The 21,620-nt window shown below is 35.6% G+C and overlaps 2 protein-coding genes across 10 annotated transcripts in view; both read right to left on the bottom strand.

The window, feature by feature from the left end:
- The window catches only part of LOC129741846 (uncharacterized), a 138,891-nt gene that overhangs the window by 45,483 nt on the left and 71,788 nt on the right, over positions 1 to 21,620 (bottom strand). For 6 of the 9 annotated variants that reach the window (XM_055733639.1, XM_055733642.1, XM_055733645.1 and 3 more), the window contains 6 exons: positions 17,704 to 17,760; positions 17,418 to 17,572; positions 17,032 to 17,343; positions 11,804 to 11,956; positions 11,414 to 11,673; positions 2,457 to 2,595 (listed from right to left, as the gene is read on the bottom strand). In XM_055733639.1, the coding sequence (XP_055589614.1) occupies positions 2,457 to 2,595; positions 11,414 to 11,673; positions 11,804 to 11,956; positions 17,032 to 17,343; positions 17,418 to 17,572; positions 17,704 to 17,760 (1,076 nt within the window). Of the gene's footprint in view, positions 1 to 2,456; positions 2,596 to 11,339; positions 11,355 to 11,413; positions 11,674 to 11,803; positions 11,957 to 17,031; positions 17,344 to 17,417; positions 17,573 to 17,703; positions 17,761 to 21,620 lie in introns of those variants that run through there. The other 3 variants (XM_055733640.1, XM_055733648.1, XM_055733646.1) reach the window with 3 other exon arrangements.
- The window catches only part of LOC129741851 (DNA-binding protein RFXANK), a 134,388-nt gene that overhangs the window by 54,297 nt on the left and 58,471 nt on the right, over positions 1 to 21,620 (bottom strand). The window lies entirely within an intron of this gene.

The following is a 21,620-nucleotide window of genomic DNA, read 5'->3' as shown; positions in this document are numbered from 1 at the left end:
TTAGGAATGGATGAGGAATTTTCATAATTTCGCAATTTATATTTTCCATCATTAACAATAATCACTCAAACTTGATAGATTTATTCCAAAATGAATTCTTAATTCTGAATTTTTAATTCTGAATTCTGAATTCTGAACTCTGAATTCTGAATTTCTGAATTCGGAATTCGGAATTCGGAATTCGGAATTCGGAATTCGGAATTCTGAATTCTGAATTCTGAATTCTGAATTCTGAATTCTGAATTCTGAATTCTGAATTCTGAATTCTGAATTCTGAACGTTAGTCAGAATTCAGAATTCAGAATTCAGAATTCAGAATTCAGAATTCAGAATTCAGAATTCAGAATTCAGAATTCAGAATTCAGAATTCAGAATTCAGAATTCAGAATTCAGAATTCAGAATTCAGAATTCAGAATTCAGAATTCAGAATTCAGAATTCAGAATTCAGAATTCAGAATTCAGAATTCAGAATTCAGAATTCAGAATTCAGAATTCAGAATTCTGAATTCTGAATTCTGAATTCTGAATTCTGAATTCTGAATTCTGAATTCTGAATTCTGAATTCTGAATTCTGAATTCTGAATTCTGAATTCTGAATTCTGAATTCTGAATTCTGAATTCTGAATTCTGAATTCTGAATTCTGAATTCTGAATTCTGAATTCTGAATTCTGAATTCTGAATTCTGAATTCTGAATTCTGAATTCTGAATTCTGAATTCTGAATTCTGAATTCTGAATTCTGAATTCTGAATTCTGAATTCTGAATTCTGAATTCTGAATTCTGAATTCTGAATTCTGAATTCTGAATTCTGAATTCTGAATTCTGAATTCTGAATTCTGAATTCTGAATTCTGAATTCTGAATTCTGAATTCTGAATTCTGAATTCTGAATTCTGAATTCTGAATTCTGAATTCTGAATTCTGAATTCTGAATTCTGAATTCTGAATTCTGAATTCTGACTAACGTTCAGAATTCAGAATTCAGAATTCAGAATTCAGAATTCAGAATTCAGAATTCAGAATTCAGAATTCAGAATTCAGAATTCCGAATTCCGAATTCCGAATTCCGAATTCCGAATTCCGAATTCCGAATTCCGAATTCCGAATTCTGAATTCCGAATTTCGAATTCCGAATTCCAAATTCTAAATTCCAAATTCCAAATTCCAAATTCCGAATTCTGAATTCTGAATTCTGAATTCTGAATTCCGAATTCTGAATTCTGAATTCTGAATTCTGAATTCTGAATTCTGAATTCTGAATTCTGAATTCTTAATTCTGAATTCTGAACTCTGAATTCTGAATTCTGAACTCCGAATTCCGGAATCTGAATTCTGAATTCTGGTTTTGTGACAAAAAAGAACAGTAATTCTTTGAATTGAGCCCAAAATTTGGTGACAGTTTTCTTTAATGTTTTCTATGAATGTGAAATTCATATCAAGCCTTATAAACTTGAGTATTTTTATTACAATTTTCTTGGTAAAAATTCATATTGATACATATGAATGATCATAAACTTTTCCACCAATGTGAGTGAAAACGAAATCCAAAGTCATAAAAATCCCATGTCAATTTGTTTTTGAGAATACGTTTGAAACATTTAGAGAATTCGTGAATTCTGTGAAAAAGTTCAAAAATCTGTATTCTGTGGCACAGATTCTGTTGTTTGTATAAAAGATTAATCCGTGATTTCGGCGACCGTTCCCGAATTTTTAGATTTAATTCTGTGTTAAATTGTGAAGCTACCAGTTTTTTAGTGTTTCTATCAAAAACTTTGTAATAATCTCGTTATATTATAACGTTTTAACGATTTTTTATTTAAAAAATTGTATTTTTCAAGTACTAACGTTTTTTTTTCTAATTTTTAACACAAGGTATGTTTTCATCATATTTTACTTTGCCAAACAATGTGTTTTTCGTCTGGTAACAATGAGTAAGGTTAATTGATATTTATTTTTGAATAATATTAAAAATAACGAATTGTTTGAGTGAAATGAATCAAAGCTGTGCTGAAATATGATATGTATAAAATGCAGCAGAATGCAAGAACGGGATTCTGTTTGACTAAATTTAGAAGTTTTCCATATTACCATGTCAAAAACACGAAACTATTTTCTAAACATGTTCAATCTAAACGTACATCATACGAACAACAAAGTATAGATTCTGTACAGTCTGCTAGTATTTCCATACCTCTACGGTGCTTGTTTAAAAAATTGAAACGCATCTCTAAGTTGAACGAAAATATAAGCGCTAAGAATCTGAATGTTTCGGTACAAAAAAAACTCAAAACGATTTGCTGCGCCACTATTTCAATAAAATTTGCGGAAACCGTTCTCGAGAAAAAAATTAGCATTCAGAAAACAAACCGAGTCCCTGGTCCCCTGAGAGGGAGGGGGAAGAGGGTATTTGGGTAAAATTAAACCATGAAGTAAAACTAGTCATGCAAAATTCTACCTGTGGCGTATCTTCATCAGTAGTGGGTTTACTTTCCTCCTCATCATATTCATCGGCGCCGTAGTCGGGTTCTTCGTTTGTGTCCGCATCGATGTCTCCATTCACTTTGGCCGGTTCTTCTTCTTCTTCAGGTGGTTCACTGGGGGTGCGTAGGTTTTTGTTTTGTTCGGTTTGTTGAGTTGTTTCAGAGTGAAGTTTTCGTATGAAGAGTACAAAATGTGGTGTTTAAATTAGTGTTTGAAAATTAGCGATGAAGGGTGATTGACATAGAAACACCATACACAAACACGTGACTGTTCAATTGTTTTCCTTGAATCTGTTTGTACCACTTTGAGAAAATCAATTTGAATATATTTTTTTCAATTGTGATAAGTTCATAAAAGCTAAACATAGTAAACTGAATCAAAATTGACCCAAGCTTGAAACTTTTTCACTGTTCCTAAGCGTGTTCATTTTGTTTATTGCAGAGTGGTTCCAGAGAGTATTGAAGAAGTAAAGGAAGTTGACCCAAAAGAGAGGCCAGAGTTGGAATCAGTGGGATTGAATTGATGAGCTTACATAACGAACAAACTAAGGAGTAGTAATTTTTATTAATTTGAGCGAGACTATGGCGGCGAATGGGGATACTTGATCCCTTTTTTCTTATTTTCATCATATCTTTTAGGAAAAATTTTGGAGATCGCCGTCTGCATTTTCTGACAGCGTGTGGTTCAACTTTATATGCTGCAAAAGTTTGATCGATACATGAACCCATAGATGACCTAGAAGCTTTTTCGTGGGACTAAAACAAATCTGATACAGACCCCGTTCGATTATGGCAACATCCGAGCAAATCCGTTTGTTTTTGGCAACATCCAAAAAAGAAGATTTTTTTGTCACTTTCTTATTTTCTATTTTCATTTAAAATTAATCAAAATTAATGTAAAAAGTAATATTAGCATTATTATTCTTTAATTTGGCCCAGTTATACTAGTTTTAAACAGTAAAAAATTCCATGTTTTGCTGCTTAAAACCAGCCAAAACTGCTTAAAGCTGAGCCAATTTAAAAAAAAAAATTATGTTAATATCATGATTTACTTGAATTTTGATAAACTTAAAATAAAAAATTAAAATAAAAAAGTGACAAAAACCTGTTTGATTTCGGCAACATCCTGTATTCATTGCATACTTATAGGCGCAATTTTTCATTTTTTTTAGATAAAAGCACTTTTTGAGTTTTTTTTATCGGGAAGTAATGGATAAATATTAGTCATTTGATAAATATTTATAATTTCGTGCTAAACAATGATCAACATCCATTCACATGAAAAATATAGTTTTTAGGACTCGAGGAATCAAGCGAGTATATTTTTTTGGAAAACTTTTTCTTAAGGAAAATAGAGTTTACTATTGCTTTGAAAATATGGCATTACGAGGTTCATATCGTACTCTAACGATTGAGTTATTGGAATGAATATTTTTATTAAAAGGTTTTCATGTACTAGAGACGAACCAGCCAAAGGCTGAAAGTCTCTCTAATAAGGACAACAAAAATAATGACGGACATTTAAACATTTTAATGTGATAAAAAAGATCTTGAATTAAATATTGTTAGGTTTTTTATAAAAAAGTGCAATAACTCAAAAATAAAAATTTTGAAATATTTTTTAGATAACAGGTTTAATGTTTTGTTCTATTTGGCAAATTTTTCTAGAACATTTGATCTATGTAAAACATTCCAATTTCGAGATATACATAGCTGAAGAATCAAGTATCCCCAGGGAGGGATCGAAAGCTTGTATGCAACAGAGTTGTATACAATATCATTACACAAAACCTAAAAAACAAGTAATTTTTCATCGAAAAATTCAATAAAATCAAGAATACAAAAGGTGAAATAACTTCCATCTTCCAAAATTGGTTTTTTTCGCCTTGTAATCTTTTGGATTCTTGAATTTGTTCTCGAAATTTACATTAAATACTTGAAACTTTATTTATTTCCCCCTTCGGGTTTTTGGAAATTTCGAAGGGGGGGGGGGTGACAAAAGAAGATATTGATATTTGTTCCAGCCTTATGAGATATGATGAAAATGGTTCTAATCAAATTTCTTCTCGCTCATTTTCAATATCTATTCATTTCTCCTAACTTTCTGTTCTCATATAATTTTCATAATCTTGAAATATTCTTACTAAAGGAATGTAATTCTCACCGATAAGATCGATCAATTAAATTAACAAAACATAACAAATGAACGTTAAACTCTTCATAAATTAACATATGATATGAAGATGAAAAAGTTAAGTTTTTTGGGGGGTTTCGAAATTCAAATTTAGCCGAAAATAATAACAATACCAAAAATACACAAGAAATAAGTAAATTGATTCTAAACCATTTTCTTACTTATAATTATCACACAAACTCAAAAAATAATAAATTATATTAATAAAATTAATCATAATTTTAAAAATGAATGTTCCAAACCAATGCTCTTTCCGGTAAGTTATTGATGAACCATTCAAAATGATGATCCTTATTCGGAACTAGAAATTTGCTTGAAAATAAATTCTAAGCAGTCTAGATATCAAAGTTGAAATCAATATTTCTGAAACACTAAAAAGGAATGCAAATCAAAATTTTGAATAAAGCTTCAAAAATAAGAACTTTTACACAGATAAAGATTGCATAAAATATAACACCAGATTTTAACAAAATATGAATTTGCAAATAAATGTCAGATCACGTACAAAATTAACCATGATAAAAAATTGTTGGAAAAATTATAATGAGTGTGATTTATTATTCATCTTATTTTACATTTCTTTTCTTCATTTTCAATGGTAGGGTTGATTAAAAAATCCACTGTACTATTTTGAATTTTGCAAAAAAAAAAATTATCACGATTAGAAATGTGAATTCTTGATTAGGCAAAAAAATAATTTCAAGACTGCCAGTGATCAAAGTGAAAGATAAATCCCTTGTCAATATCAAAATTCGTCCACAAATTAACATAAAAGGCAAAAAAGTTCTGGAGTTCAAAATAATAACTTTATACATATATTTCTAATACAAAATGTTGAATTATACTGACAAATTACAGATTGGGAAATGATCAAAAAGAAACTTATAAAATCAAAAAATTTGTTGTAAATATTCAAAGCAAAAAATAGTACAAATCTAGTTAAAATTGCGCATTAAAATTTAACTTGAAAGTTGTTTCTTCGAATCACATCAATTAAAGATAAGATAAATTAAAACCATGATCGATGATAAAAACATTATTAAATATGAGGAGAAACTTTTATAATTTTTCAATCAAAGGTTTTAAAGTTTAAAATTTTAAGATCTGAATATTTTGACGCTATCAATTGGAATATTGGGCCCTAAAAAGGACATAAGGTGGAAACTATGTTTTTCTTATTGGAAATTTTGTTTCAAAGGCAAAAGATTATGTTTTCACTCAAAAATTCAGATTTGAAAAAAGAAGACAAGCTTAAGAAAAAAAATTCGTAAAATTAAAATAGTTTAACTCGGTTTTTTATTTTTGAAAACTGCAAAATGAACTGCATTTTGATGCGTATGATTGAATGGATTTGGTGATATGGAGTTATAAAATATAAAATGTATCAGTTTTAAGCGAAATAAATCATTAACAACTGATGAAGTAACAAATCTACGGTTACAGATGAAAATTCTGAATTTGTTCACTATACCCATTTAATTCAATTAAGGAATAATATTCCAAAGATGATGATGCATGATCCAAAAAGTCTCTTCTACAGTTTAAAAAGAATTTGGAATTACATTATCTACAAGTATTTCTGATATTACTGGAAAAAGTTTAAAATAATTAATACATTTAACAAAATTTGTTCAAACCTGTAAATCAATGAAATTTTAGCCTGTCTCAAGCCTAGGGTGATTTAAGATTACCGCCGTAGGCAAAAAAAATTCTGACTTTCTTATTAACACTTATTTAACACCTTCATGGGGGCCCCCCATGGGGTTGTTGGGAGTTAAACCCCTTAACCCCCCCCCCCCTCGATCGCACGGCCTTGACTTGCACGAATACCAATGCTAATTCTACGAAAAACAGTCACATCACACGGCTACACTTTTTCTATAATTTTTCAAGCTCATATAATTTCTATTTTTCCAAAAAAAAATCTAACTGAACTATTCTTTTAGAAATACGTTTTCTTTGTTTATAAAAATGTCGATCTTGTAAGTAGTGCCCGTTGGTGTTGATGAGAATTTCTCTTTGTAAATCAGTGAAGACTCTTCTCCCACCTTTTAATGAATGAACTTGTTCCTAATAAAAACCAATTTTAAAGACGAGGTAGGGTTTTGTATGTGAAAATTTGAGTTTCAATACAAAAGGTTTATTGAATTTCAAATCGAAATTGACAATTTAAAATAAACATACATTAATTAAATTTCTTTCTAAAGCGACGGAAACTACACCAATTGGGATTTATTCGACACCTGATTCGTACCTATCGGAAGAATGCGAGAGAGTGCACGATTTTGCTCTCATAGCCTTCAAATCGTTGCCAGCAGAGATGGCAATGTACCTGATCTCTCAGGATTTGCCTGATTTTTCGAGGCTCAGTCTGACAAATTGATAAGCCATTGGATTTCCCTAATTTAAAAATTAGGGCCTGATAAGCCTGATTTTTGTGAAGTGTTGAAAAATGGGTAGTAAGGAACTGCATTAGAAACCATTGCTGAAGTGAAAATGTGGATCGACGACCAAACAAAAAATGGTCATCACTTTGAGCGAAATTTCCGTTACACTAACGTATCCCAATTTTTATTTTACCGGTTCCTCATTTTTGAAAAGAATAAAAAATGTGTATGATTTTCGGCAAAGCAGTCCAAATTTTACTTAACAAACGAAGTTTATTTTTAAACCGACGTTCGATATCGTATGATATCATCTTCAGGGGTTAAAAATTCATCGTTGTTTTTTTTGGCTTTTGTAAAAGCGTAGGGGAGAATGAGGATACTTGATCCCTGGGGATACTTGATTCCTTAGCTATATCTCGAAACTGGAATGATCAAATGTTCTAGAAAAATGTGCCAAAATGAGCAAAATAACAATGCTTGTAGTTTAAAAATTTTTAACAAAATAATTGTTCGAGTTATTGAACTTTGTTTGAAAAATTTCACAAAATGTAACTTGAAGATCTTTTTTAATCACTTTAAAATGTTCCTTACATGGGAAAATTATGAAAAAAATATTTGTTCCAATATATCAGTCGTTCGAGCGTAAAATGAACTTCATAATGCCAAATTTTCAAAGTAATGGAAAACTCTCAACTTTTTTCAGAAAAAGTTTTCTAAAATGTTGATTATGGGTACAATTGATCCCCTAGAGTTGGGTACAATTGATCCCCCTTCCAAACGGCATATTCTTCTTCTGAATTGATCGTTATGATTGCTGATTATGAAATGACTAATATTTATCTTAAAACTAATATTTATCAAACAATTGTCTGAAGAAAAGAGCAAAAATAATTAATTTTCTCTTAATTATAAAAAAAAATAGCGCCTTTAAGTATGCAATGTTATTAGCGTTGAGACAAAGTTATGAAATTTTCTTCCTATGTCTGGTATAAATTGTGAAATGAGAACAAACATGACCAAAATAGTCAATTAACATTTTATCTTGGGGTTTTGTTTGATTTTTATACAAGGATTAGGGCTTCCTGAATAAAAGATCAAGTCTCCTTCAATAGGGAATCAAGTCTCTCCTAACTTCAGAAAAATCGCAATTTTTTTACTCCCACGAAAATGCTTCTAGTTCATCAACGGGTTCAAGTATCGTTCTTATTTTTGGAGCAAAGAAACTTGAAGTTACAAGCTGTCAGAAAATGTCAAAGACGGCGAGTTGTTAAATTTTTCCAAAAAGATATGGTGAAAATAAAAAAGGGGATCAAGTATCCCCACTCTCCCCTACTGTTTTGATTTCTTTGTCACTTTCACTATCATAATTACATATTGATATCACACGATATCGAAACGTCGGTTTAAAAATAAACTTCGTTTGTTAAGTAAAATTTGGACTGCTTTGCGAAAATCATACACACTAAATCATCCAATCGACAATTTCAAATCAACAGAAAAAAAAATGTTGGCAACCTTGGTTTCCAGCGAGAATATTTTCCAGTTTTGGTCAATATTACTCATTTCTCATCTGATTTTTAGCCATCTGATTGCCAGAGATGCAAACTATTTTTGAAAAAAGTCAGGAATATTTTGAAAAAAATGTTTGGAAAAGTCTGGATCGCGAAGTGTACATGTGATGACTTTTTTTTGATCGCCAGATAGCAATACTGCAGAAGTTCATTGCTTGATAATATAATTATCATTCTATACACTACCAACGCCTGACTATTGTGGTAGTATCGGCAGTACGTTTAAGTTCTACGTTTAATTCTCTGTTTTTCATCCAACTTCGTAGCATTCAATAACTAATTCGAATCATTTCCTGCCATTATACTACCAAAATTTAGATCTTTAACTGTTTTGTTAAAAAAAATCATGTCCGAACTCAATAGTCTGGAAATGCCTGGAAAAAATGTCAAAAATCTGGAAGTCTGGTAATCTGAAAAAATGTCTGGTGAAAGTTCAAAAAGTCTGGGAGATCCAGACAAAATCTGAAAGGTTGACATCACTGCTGATTGCTGAGAAAACATGACGATGATTTTCTCACTTTAAGCTCGTGCGGTGACAAAGCATTTCAAAATTCACAAACATGGTGGACTTTTTATCATATCCGATTTAAACTGACTTCAGCTAACATTTTATACGATCTTTTCGCAATGCATTTGGCATTACGATTCACAACACCATTGTAAACGACTTAAGTTATTATTTCTGATACGATTTCATGTCAATTTTCTAACATGTTTGTTAACAGTTATTTATTGTGGGATTAAGTAAGTTCACGTTACACTACGGTAAATTCACAAGTTTCCGCTTGTATTGCGAACCACACTTGACCTACTAATGTGTGGTGGTAGATGCAACTCTATCTGTATCTACAACTTCATAGTAAGTAGCTGAACAAAAATTTGGTATGTGATGATAATGCTTTGAAATAAATTCTACCCGTTCATTGTCACCGTCACCATCTCAAATTTCTTTTAACTTTCTATCCGTGTATAAAATTTCATAATCATAAGATGATCATACTAAAAAGGACATCACAAACATAAATTACGGTGATTAATCTCTTCTTAAAAATAAAAAAAATATTTGTATTTCATCGAATATAGTACAAGTTGGGTTTATGGTTTGTTCATATGCAGTTTACTGCAAGAATCAAGGAATATTTAAAATAAAAAGTTATATTTTATTTAACTTTCAGTACATTTCTAGTGATTTTTGATTGAAAAAAGTTGTTTTCCCTTACAAATCTCTATAGACAATTAAAACTCGTTGCGATAATTCAGGATTGCATTAATCGCTTCTACAATTTATATTGCTATTTGCGGCTGTAAAAACTACTAAAAAAGTTATGAGAGGTATAAAAATTTATAAAATTATACAAAGCTTGCAGCGGTTTAGTACATTGCCATATGGCGTATGGCCATACAATGTGATGAATCAGACTATATATAAGGTCCCCGGGGTAAGTGTGGACGATGACTATTAAAACAATACTGTGCACTATTTTTTCAATCTTTTAATGCAGAATGTTCAATTTACTAGTAATTTAACCAATAACTGTGAAAAAGGTACAATTCTTACAATAACGGATGTTTACAGCGACATTTTGTTAATTTTCTATTTTTAACTACGCTGTCGAGTTGCATCTAGTGCATCTTTTTCAAATGCAAATTTCTCGTTAACTAGTTGGCACTTGACGAAAAACTCTACATTGAAACAATTCTTACATTCGAAACAACCAGTTCGGAAAGAAACGACTGTTTAAAATGAGGAAAAAAGAGTTCATTTAAAAAAAAAAACTAAGATTTTGTCTCCAAACCCTACCTTGGTTAAGTGTGAACAGCTTTAAACAGACTTAATGTTTACACATTTTTTCAATTTTCTGTCCTTAATCCCATACAATTTAGCTATATTTAGCATTCGGGTCATGAAAAGTTGGGTGAAGTACTTATTTGTTCTGGAATAAGTATATTTTCGATTCGGATCTCCTGTGTTTACAACATAAATTAAATAATCATTGAAAGATGCCATACTAATAGTACCATGAACTTTTAAAAAAATTCTAGACGATTCGAGCAATAATGTAACGTATTCAACCAAGAAAACACAAATTTGATGAAAATTTCCTGAAAAAATCAAAGGGAAAATCTACCGTCCCCACTTACCCCATAAAGCGGGGTAAGTGAAGACACCAGCAGTTCATAACTATTTACGTGATAACTTTTCTCGCTTTGCTGCTATCAAACTCATCGCTTTAGCGTTTGTAAACAACATGTTCTGCATCACAATGAACGTTATTTTATAAAAATTGATCCACTGCTAATTTTTGAATAATTTTTTAAAATTGAATTATGTGAAAAACCGTCCGAACTTAACCCGGTGTACCTTATATAGATCAACACGTCCAAAAATCGTTTAGGATTTTCCTCTATTTTCTTCAGAAAAATTAAAAAAAAACATGTTTGTCATTGTTGCTCTTTTGAATACCGGTGGATATGTTACATTTTTAATATTAGAATATTTATTACCTAACTTTTAGTTAGGTATTGAGACTATTTGTAAATTTATAACTCCTTCTTATGTTTTCTCAATTTAAAAATCTAATTTGACAAAAAAACTTCAAAACTATTGTGGATAAGCCTATCGATTCGAGGGTAGAGCAAACAAAAATCACACATTTATAGGAGTACAAACCCCACCATGGAAAAAAATAAAGAAAATGAACCAACCGCAAACACCGAATGGCAACACCCAACAGCACAAAACAGCACTTGTGGTGAAAAGCGGATATGGTGATAGTTACTTGCTGTTTTTCTCGCCCTGGTCCTGCCCGTCGACTTCCGCCGCACCACCATTGTCGGCGTCGGCGTCGTCGTCGTTGTCGTTGGTGGCGGCGTCAATGTCGGCGTCGACGTCGTTATCATTAGCGAGATCGGTCAGCGTCCCATTCGTGAGATTGTGCACAGATTTAGACTTGGAAACACTATTGTTACTATTTACATCGTTATCTAGTAAGTTATTTTGCGATAAAAAGGGTTTCATTCTCGTTTGCGAACCGTTGCTCTGAAATGGGTTACGGGCAATGACGTTTGGTTTGTGTTATACTAATGGTTACAAAATTAAGGGAAAAAAGTGGATAAATAAGAAATATTTGCAGGGTGAACTAGTATGTTTCCTGCAAATAGGACATTACATCGTCGGTATCCGCATCGATGGTGAACATGGACCAGTCGAAGTGCGATGGGAAACCCTGCTGTGATATTCGAGGCGCCTCCGGAATCACCGTCAGCAGCGACCGGTCGATGTCGCTCGGTTTGTTCTTGTAGTACTCGGCCAGTTTGCCTTTCTGTGATAGCATATAGAACGATGGAAGAGAAAGCGAAAGTAAAATTAAAAATTTTAATTAGAGACATAAAATACATGGAATATTATACGGCTCTAAACTACAACCTGAGCAAAAGCAAGAGGCATTCATGTTTTTGGGAAATAAAAATTGCTCATTTCCAGTCTACCTTGCAAGTTCATTTGACGCACTTCTAATTGAAAGATTAAGCCTAATTTTGCGTTACTCACATCAATTTCGAAAAGACATAAACATAGTCAAACAACTGTTATTGAACCAAGAAATACTTTTAGAATGAATAAACAACATTTTTTATTTTTCTAAAAAGTGTTTCTTCCGCTTTTGGTAAAGCATAAGAACTGAACCTAATGTTTTTTGTTTTGAATTTTTCCGATTAAAACAACAAAAACTTTGTTTTCAACAATTTTTGGTGGTTGATTTAATGTATATTTTTTCCGGAATAGTAAACTCCCTAAATGCTCTTTACTGCAGATTATCTTGATCTATTTTATGCAAAAGATTGATTTTTAATGTAAATAAACCATCCTGAACATTCAATACACAGTCAACAATCAATAACTAAGTTGGTGGAATATTTTTCCTGGTCTTGGTACAATCAGTGATGAGAAGTTTTATTAGATTTTCCAAATGATATAATAATCACTTTATTTTTCGAACTACAACTCTTTGCCCTCAATTTATATCACTTTGATGTCTTCTACAAAATTGTAGCCAGAAAAATTTCCCATAAGATCATGCTATCGTTATATGTAGTTGGATTAACGCTAAAGATAAGACAAGCGTTTTAATAGTGATTAGTATGATTTTGTCTTTGAAAAAACCATTGAAAAGGTTAAGAAATCTTTTAAAAAATTAATTGTTCTAGACCCCCCCATGGATTATTTAAAATCTGGACTCAAGAGAAAGGGGAAAGTCCCAGCTTTCGAATGGCGCAAAAATTAGCGATGCTTATTTTCGATAAATAAAACGATTCCATCAGAAACACTGTGATTTGGAGTGATAATGACCAAAAAAAAGTCATCCAGTTTTATTCTGCCAAAACTAGTACATTTCTGTCTGTCTGTCTGTCTGTCTGTCTGTCTGTCTGTCTGTCTGTCTGTCTGTCTGTCTGTCTGTCTGTCTGTCTGTCTGTCTGTCTGTCTGTCTGTCTGTCTGTCTGTCTGTCTGTCTGTCTGTCTGTCTGTCTGTCTGTCTGTCTGTCTGTCTGTCTGTCTGTCTGTCTGTCTGTCTGTCTGTCTGTCTGTCTGTCTGTCTGTCTGTCTGTCTGTCTGTCTGTCTGTCTGTCTGTCTGTCTGTCTGTCTGTCTGTCTGTCTGTCTGTCTGTCTGTCTGTCTGTCTGTCTGTCTGTCTGTCTGTCTGTCTGTCTGTCTGTCTGTCTGTCTGTCTGTCTGTCTGTCTGTCTGTCTGTCTGTCTGTCTGTCTGTCTGTCTGTCTGTCTGTCTGTCTGTCTGTCTGTCTGTCTGTCTGTCTGTCTGTCTGTCTGTCTGTCTGTCTGTCTGTCTGTCTGTCTGTCTGTCTGTCTGTCTGTCTGTCTGTCTGTCTGTCTGTCTGTCTGTCTGTCTGTCTGTCTGTCTGTCTGTCTGTCTGTCTGTCTGTCTGTCTGTCTGTCTGTCTGTCTGTCTGTCTGTCTGTCTGTCTGTCTGTCTGTCTGTCTGTCTGTCTGTCTGTCTGTCTGTCTGTCTGTCTGTCTGTCTGTCTGTCTGTCTGTCTGTCTGTCTGTCTGTCTGTCTGTCTGTCTGTCTGTCTGTCTGTCTGTCTGTCTGTCTGTCTGTCTGTCTGTCTGTCTGTCTGTCTGTCTGTCTGTCTGTCTGTCTGTCTGTCTGTCTGTCTGTCTGTCTGTCTGTCTGTCTGTCTGTCTGTCTGTCTGTCTGTCTGTCTGTCTGTCTGTCTGTCTGTCTGTCTGTCTGTCTGTCTGTCTGTCTGTCTGTCTGTCTGTCTGTCTGTCTGTCTGTCTGTCTGTCTGTCTGTCTGTCTGTCTGTCTGTCTGTCTGTCTGTCTGTCTGTCTGTCTGTCTGTCTGTCTGTCTGTCTGTCTGTCTGTCTGTCTGTCTGTCTGTCTGTCTGTCTGTCTGTCTGTCTGTCTGTCTGTCTGTCTGTCTGTCTGTCTGTCTGTCTGTCTGTCTGTCTGTCTGTCTGTCTGTCTGTCTGTCTGTCTGTCTGTCTGTCTGTCTGTCTGTCTGTCTGTCTGTCTGTCTGTCTGTCTGTCTGTCTGTCTGTCTGTCTGTCTGTCTGTCTGTCTGTCTGTCTGTCTGTCTGTCTGTCTGTCTGTCTGTCTGTCTGTCTGTCTGTCTGTCTGTCTGTCTGTCTGTCTGTCTGTCTGTCTGTCTGTCTGTCTGTCTGTCTGTCTGTCTGTCTGTCTGTCTGTCTGTCTGTCTGTCTGTCTGTCTGTCTGTCTGTCTGTCTGTCTGTCTGTCTGTCTGTCTGTCTGTCTGTCTGTCTGTCTGTCTGTCTGTCTGTCTGTCTGTCTGTCTGTCTGTCTGTCTGTCTGTCTGTCTGTCTGTCTGTCTGTCTGTCTGTCTGTCTGTCTGTCTGTCTGTCTGTCTGTCTGTCTGTCTGTCTGTCTGTCTGTCTGTCTGTCTGTCTGTCTGTCTGTCTGTCTGTCTGTCTGTCTGTCTGTCTGTCTGTCTGTCTGTCTGTCTGTCTGTCTGTCTGTCTGTCTGTCTGTCTGTCTGTCTGTCTGTCTGTCTGTCTGTCTGTCTGTCTGTCTGTCTGTCTGTCTGTCTGTCTGTCTGTCTGTCTGTCTGTCTGTCTGTCTGTCTGTCTGTCTGTCTGTCTGTCTGTCTGTCTGTCTGTCTGTCTGTCTGTCTGTCTGTCTGTCTGTCTGTCTGTCTGTCTGTCTGTCTGTCTGTCTGTCTGTCTGTCTGTCTGTCTGTCTGTCTGTCTGTCTGTCTGTCTGTCTGTCTGTCTGTCTGTCTGTCTGTCTGTCTGTCTGTCTGTCTGTCTGTCTGTCTGTCTGTCTGTCTGTCTGTCTGTCTGTCTGTCTGTCTGTCTGTCTGTCTGTCTGTCTGTCTGTCTGTCTGTCTGTCTGTCTGTCTGTCTGTCTGTCTGTCTGTCTGTCTGTCTGTCTGTCTGTCTGTCTGTCTGTCTGTCTGTCTGTCTGTCTGTCTGTCTGTCTGTCTGTCTGTCTGTCTGTCTGTCTGTCTGTCTGTCTGTCTGTCTGTCTGTCTGTCTGTCTGTCTGTCTGTCTGTCTGTCTGTCTGTCTGTCTGTCTGTCTGTCTGTCTGTCTGTCTGTCTGTCTGTCTGTCTGTCTGTCTGTCTGTCTGTCTGTCTGTCTGTCTGTCTGTCTGTCTGTCTGTCTGTCTGTCTGTCTGTCTGTCTGTCTGTCTGTCTGTCTGTCTGTCTGTCTGTCTGTCTGTCTGTCTGTCTGTCTGTCTGTCTGTCTGTCTGTCTGTCTGTCTGTCTGTCTGTCTGTCTGTCTGTCTGTCTGTCTGTCTGTCTGTCTGTCTGTCTGTCTGTCTGTCTGTCTGTCTGTCTGTCTGTCTGTCTGTCTGTCTGTCTGTCTGTCTGTCTGTCTGTCTGTCTGTCTGTCTGTCTGTCTGTCTGTCTGTCTGTCTGTCTGTCTGTCTGTCTGTCTGTCTGTCTGTCTGTCTGTCTGTCTGTCTGTCTGTCTGTCTGTCTGTCTGTCTGTCTGTCTGTCTGTCTGTCTGTCTGTCTGTCTGTCTGTCTGTCTGTCTGTCTGTCTGTCTGTCTGTCTGTCTGTCTGTCTGTCTGTCTGTCTGTCTGTCTGTCTGTCTGTCTGTCTGTCTGTCTGTCTGTCTGTCTGTCTGTCTGTCTGTCTGTCTGTCTGTCTGTCTGTCTGTCTGTCTGTCTGTCTGTCTGTCTGTCTGTCTGTCTGTCTGTCTGTCTGTCTGTCTGTCTGTCTGTCTGTCTGTCTGTCTGTCTGTCTGTCTGTCTGTCTGTCTGTCTGTCTGTCTGTCTGTCTGTCTGTCTGTCTGTCTGTCTGTCTGTCTGTCTGTCTGTCTGTCTGTCTGTCTGTCTGTCTGTCTGTCTGTCTGTCTGTCTGTCTGTCTGTCTGTCTGTCTGTCTGTCTGTCTGTCTGTCTGTCTGTCTGTCTGTCTGTCTGTCTGTCTGTCTGTCTGTCTGTCTGTCTGTCTGTCTGTCTGTCTGTCTGTCTGTCTGTCTGTCTGTCTGTCTGTCTGTCTGTCTGTCTGTCTGTCTGTCTGTCTGTCTGTCTGTCTGTCTGTCTGTCTGTCTGTCTGTCTGTCTGTCTGTCTGTCTGTCTGTCTGTCTGTCTGTCTGTCTGTCTGTCTGTCTGTCTGTCTGTCTGTCTGTCTGTCTGTCTGTCTGTCTGTCTGTCTGTCTGTCTGTCTGTCTGTCTGTCTGTCTGTCTGTCTGTCTGTCTGTCTGTCTGTCTGTCTGTCTGTCTGTCTGTCTGTCTGTCTGTCTGTCTGTCTGTCTGTCTGTCTGTCTGTCTGTCTGTCTGTCTGTCTGTCTGTCTGTCTGTCTGTCTGTCTGTCTGTCTGTCTGTCTGTCTGTCTGTCTGTCTGTCTGTCTGTCTGTCTGTCTGTCTGTCTGTCTGTCTGTCTGTCTGTCTGTCTGTCTGTCTGTCTGTCTGTCTGTCTGTCTGTCTGTCTGTCTGTCTGTCTGTCTGTCTGTCTGTCTGTCTGTCTGTCTGTCTGTCTGTCTGTCTGTCTGTCTGTCTGTCTGTCTGTCTGTCTGTCTGTCTGTCTGTCTGTCTGTCTGTCTGTCTGTCTGTCTGTCTGTCTGTCTGTCTGTCTGTCTGTCTGTCTGTCTGTCTGTCTGTCTGTCTGTCTCTCTGTCTGTCTGTCTGTCTGTCTGTCTGTCTGTCTGTCTGTCTGTCCTAAAAATTTTAAAATCAAGCCGGTTTGTGTACGAACACCTACATATACGATCTCAGTGAAACTTTTTGTTTTCCTTGAAGAGATCCAAATTCTACAAAGTAGAGGTATATGGGACCGGCTTAAATTCAATACTACCTAATTCGCATAGAATCTTTGAATTTTTGCTACAACCCATGTCAAATCCTAAAGTCACCCAAATTTGCTCAGTTGCGTTTAAGCCAACTAGTTGAACGTTGTTATTCAAATAAATCTTACGTGATCCAATGCTGCCTCATCGGCTCCGGCCTGCACCAGAAGGTTAAAGCTTCGGGCGTTGTTCTTTGCACTTGCCGCCCAGTGGAGGGGCGTCTTTCCGGTGTGGTCTTCGTCGGAAGAAAGGCTGGGCCAAATCGACAGTATGTACTCCACGATTTGGGTGTGAGCTAGTCCGGCTGCCTTGTGCAGTGGGGTCAGTCCATTTGAATCTTTGCTCGTCAGCACGATCCGAGGCGTCGGATCAGCCATCTTTTCCCGCAACGTTTCCGGATCATTGTCTACCACGGCCTGGTGAATGTCTTTGATGACACCCTAGTTTGGATATCGGATTGATTTTTTTTAAGTTAAAGGTCATGAGAAATTATTAAGGGTAAGAAATTAGGTACCATAACGTGCGGAACACACTCCAGAAACCGTTTCATCTTGGGATGATGTGAAGTCTCGGTTCGAAGCCGCATCCCCTGCCCTGTCCATATTACTTTGGTCAGTTTGGCTAGCTGCTTCTGGTGAAGCCATATTCTTATATTGGACGGTTTTATGACTGATGAAAGCATCGGAAAGCATTGTTGGAATTAAAACAAAAAAAAACCGTAACAATGCAATAAGAAATGTGTCTCCATTTGAAGTTATTGTCGCATCAATAATGTATCTTCTCTCAAACATTGAACTTACCTTCCCTGGCCCTGCCATCATTGTCTCGTTGAAGGTTCTGATTGTTCATTTGTAATACTGAAACGATATGGGAGAGAAGCAAAAAAAAAATCCTATAGTTCAATGTTGATTCACGTTAATGGAAAAGCCGGAAGGTTTTACAACCAATTTCCCGGCTGTATTTTGTTTGTTCTACGAGCAAGGTAAACATCGTGCTAGTAGTATAGGTAGTACCTAGTAGTTAGTTAGGCATATTGCAAACGCAAAAGAAATCGATTTCCAATTAACTTCTGCCGCCTCAGCAGAATCCTATAAATTATTCCTACATTGTCGTCTATTAGTCACTCGCCGTTGACTGGAATGCACCCACACTCAGTGGATGGACCGAGGAATTCCTTTTATCGTTTCGAGATCGGACACATTAGTCCTGGCTGGAGAGAGAGATAGCATAATGTTTGCGTTTTGTCTACAAAAGTGCATATAAAATTAATCCGACCGAGTACGGGTATATCCCGGAAGCATAGTTTCAGGAATAACGACTTTTCTCAGAAATTTGTTGCTGAGGGTCAGGTCAAATATAAATGTTGTGCCACCAATTGCTAGTTTTTTTTTTCAGAAAAAGATAGAGAATAGCCAACATTCAAATGAGCAAAAATTAAAATGCCTTTTTTATTTTATGCAAAACTAAACAAAATCAATTTTCTTCAGATTTCAAAATATTATTACAAAGAGAAAAAACAGAGTTTTGAATTCTCACCAGTAATCATATCGTTTAATCTGTGATTACTTGAGAAGCGATTAAGCTGGACCAAATCAGCTAATTGGCATCGACATTGGATTAGACTTTCTTTATTTCCTAAAAAAAATTGAAATAACTACATCCCAACTCAAAGCTATAAATATTTCGAATTGAAATGATTAGAATTCATGAAACTTACTTTACCAAATTTAACTCTTTTAACCAAAACGAGGACCTTTTGTTAGACTTGCAGTGTTTCTACAAGCATTTATCATCAAAAATATGAGACTGTCATGAACATCTTTACGGTATCATAAAAAAATCTATTCTAAATGAGGCTCTCAGAGCCAAAAGTGCAAAATTCATCAACTTAAATTGATGCACAGTTGAAAGATTGAAACTAGAGCCGGAATCAATTCGATTATTGAACGGAAACTATATACTGTAATGATGTCCGTTTTCTGTTGATTAATAGGTTTGAATCTTTTTTTCAGAGCGCACAATCACAACCCGGGACGTATTAACAATGGAAATGATGAAGATTCGATATTTCTAGATTTTGTTTTGATTAGGTCGTAAGAGCCACCTGACATGTTCCGAGAAAATCGCTGTTCAAGTTTTGTAACATATTTTCAATTCTAGAATTTAAAATCTCGCTCAGAATTGTCTGGAAATTTGATATGCTTTACAAAAATAGATGAGAAATATGCCGTTGTATGCGGTATTGCTCTACATTCAGATCTACGAGTGAACAAGCACTTGCGACCTTTTGCATTACTTGTTTGGTACAAACGTCGTTTTGCTTAATGACAAATTTTATCTAAAAACTTGATATCTAGTGTTCTATACTTCTTTATTCCCTGCTCACTTGGTCAAGAACTTAAGTCCTAACATGTTAAGACTCTTCTAAAGAGTGGCGCTACTATTGGCATGTAATTTGAAGGATTTTTTCATGTTACAATTTGATGAACACCTTCAAAATCAGCACAAATAAAAGAGAACTTACGTGTATTATTCTTCGAAACATTATCAGGACCTCCGCGGGTGATATGCGCTCTACAGAATCTTACGGCGATTGTGGAGCGGGCCCTGTCAAAGAGTCTAACTCCACTTCAGTGGAGTAAACTGCTATACCAGCCGGGAATCGGTGCTGCGAGAGACTGTCCATCCTTTTTCTGATCGACTGGAAGTTGCTGGTTGCTATCTGTGACTCTGATAGCCTTTGGAGAGGTGCAGGAGTTTATCCAAACGTATGGTTATGTATGTTGGGCTGCAACTGTGGGGAAAAGTATGAAATTCAAAATTTAAAAGCAAAATTAGCGCATATTGTACTGGCAACAAATTGCAGTTATTTATTCCACCGAAATAGCTAAAACTATTCTCACAAACGATTTAGTTTGAAATTAATACCCATTTCATGACTTAGCATTGCGTTTTATGCGAAAATGCAAAAGGTCATAAAAACCGAAAGGCCAAAATGTTTTTTACGACTTTTGTTTTGCACGATAATTCAAAGCAGTGCAAAAAGTCGTTAAAACCAAAATGCACACGAAAATGAAAAAGTCATTATACGTCCTAAATTCAAATCATTGTGTAAAAGTTGTTTAATGATAAAATGAAACCAATTTTTTACCAAAGATAAAATGCATATTTATCAATCGTTTGCAGCAAATAACTCAATTTTGTTTATATTGGTTCATACGACCTAAAGCTTAGTTCTTTTAGAAATGGGACACTTTCTTTTGCTAATAGCTCGTTTACTAGTAATCGGACATTCAAAATTTTGACAGCATTTTGTTGCCTGTAAAAAGTACTATCCGACCAATTTTTTTCAAAATTTAAAATTTACGCGTTTTTGAGATATTTACGATGCAAGAGAAAAAGGAAAAAATAATTTTGCACAGTTTCATTCAAAATCCATCATTATAAATTGATAGCCGACAAAACCGTTGATTATTCAAAGAACTACTGTGTGTGAGTGATGGAAATGTATGGAAATACTGTCAAAAATGTCCACAAAGTTCAAATCAACCATTGGAGTTAAGCATATGATCGGCAACTTCGGCTAAGGGTCATCAGGGAAGTCAAGTCTCATACCAGCATTTTTAATTTATCATAAGCGAAAAACTAAGGGTAGATCGCTGAAATTTCCAAAACAAATTTCTCCGATAAGCTAAAAGTGTTGCCTCTTATTAAGTCATTCAAACCTAACCTAAAACAATTTTTTTTTGCTAGATCCACAGCTCGTAAGCTGTATATCTGGTTCCGAGGCTATGGGACAGATGATTTCTGATGAACGACAAAACTTATGAAATATCCTATGTTAAAAAAATTCCAGCGTTTGAATCCTCTACCACGTCTGCTCGTGGCAAGGTCCCGAGTATATTAAAGTATGCTTTTGCTTATTATTTTGTATAAAATATAATGATTTGCCAAAATTCTGCTCCTGTGGAAAAAAACAACAATTTTCAAAACGAAAACTATGGTTTTCACTCTTTTCAAAAGCCTAAAAAAAATAATCTTTTATGTACCCTTCGCAACCTACGATCTATACTAACCGATTATACTTTAAGTTCAATCTCCTCATGGTTTTATTTCGTTATTGCCAGATTTTGCCTGCAGAAATTCCATCAAAAACGCTCAAAAATTGGCTCAAAAATAATCAAATTTGTTAATTTCAAAACAGCTGTTTCCACTAAAGTGGCCTCAGTTTCTTTTAAAAGAGAAGTATTGGTCCGAAAAGTATCAGAAATTGAAGGAGGGGGATGTAGCCACCTAAAATACAGATTAGACGAAGTACTAGTTTGAAAAACTGATCATTATCATGACTGAAAAAAGTGTGCGCTGGCCGAAGGGAGGTACCAAGAATAAAGTAGAATTTATTCTTACAAAAAAACGATAAATTTTTTTTTTAATTTTTTTCATGAATTATCATAAGATTACCTTCATTTGCTCCATAGAAAGTATTTAGATCAAACGAAAGGTTTTTGAGATACACGCATTCGTAACTGTCCCATTTCTAAAAGAACTAAGCTTTAATCAAAACAAACTCTAGATTTAACCTGTTATCCAAAGTATTTTTTTTTTTTCTAAAATAAGTGTAAATCCATTGTAAAGGAAACAAATAAAGGAAAAATAAACAGATAACAATATTCTTCATTTTAAAGCTTTCGAAATAATACGTTTTTATTCAAAAATG

The sequence above is a fragment of the Uranotaenia lowii genome, chromosome 2 (assembly GCF_029784155.1).
Source record: "Uranotaenia lowii strain MFRU-FL chromosome 2, ASM2978415v1, whole genome shotgun sequence".
Classification (NCBI taxonomy): domain Eukaryota; kingdom Metazoa; phylum Arthropoda; class Insecta; order Diptera; family Culicidae; genus Uranotaenia; species Uranotaenia lowii.
The sequence above is the reverse complement of the archived record's forward strand: the minus strand, read 5'-3'. Positions and strand labels throughout refer to the sequence as shown.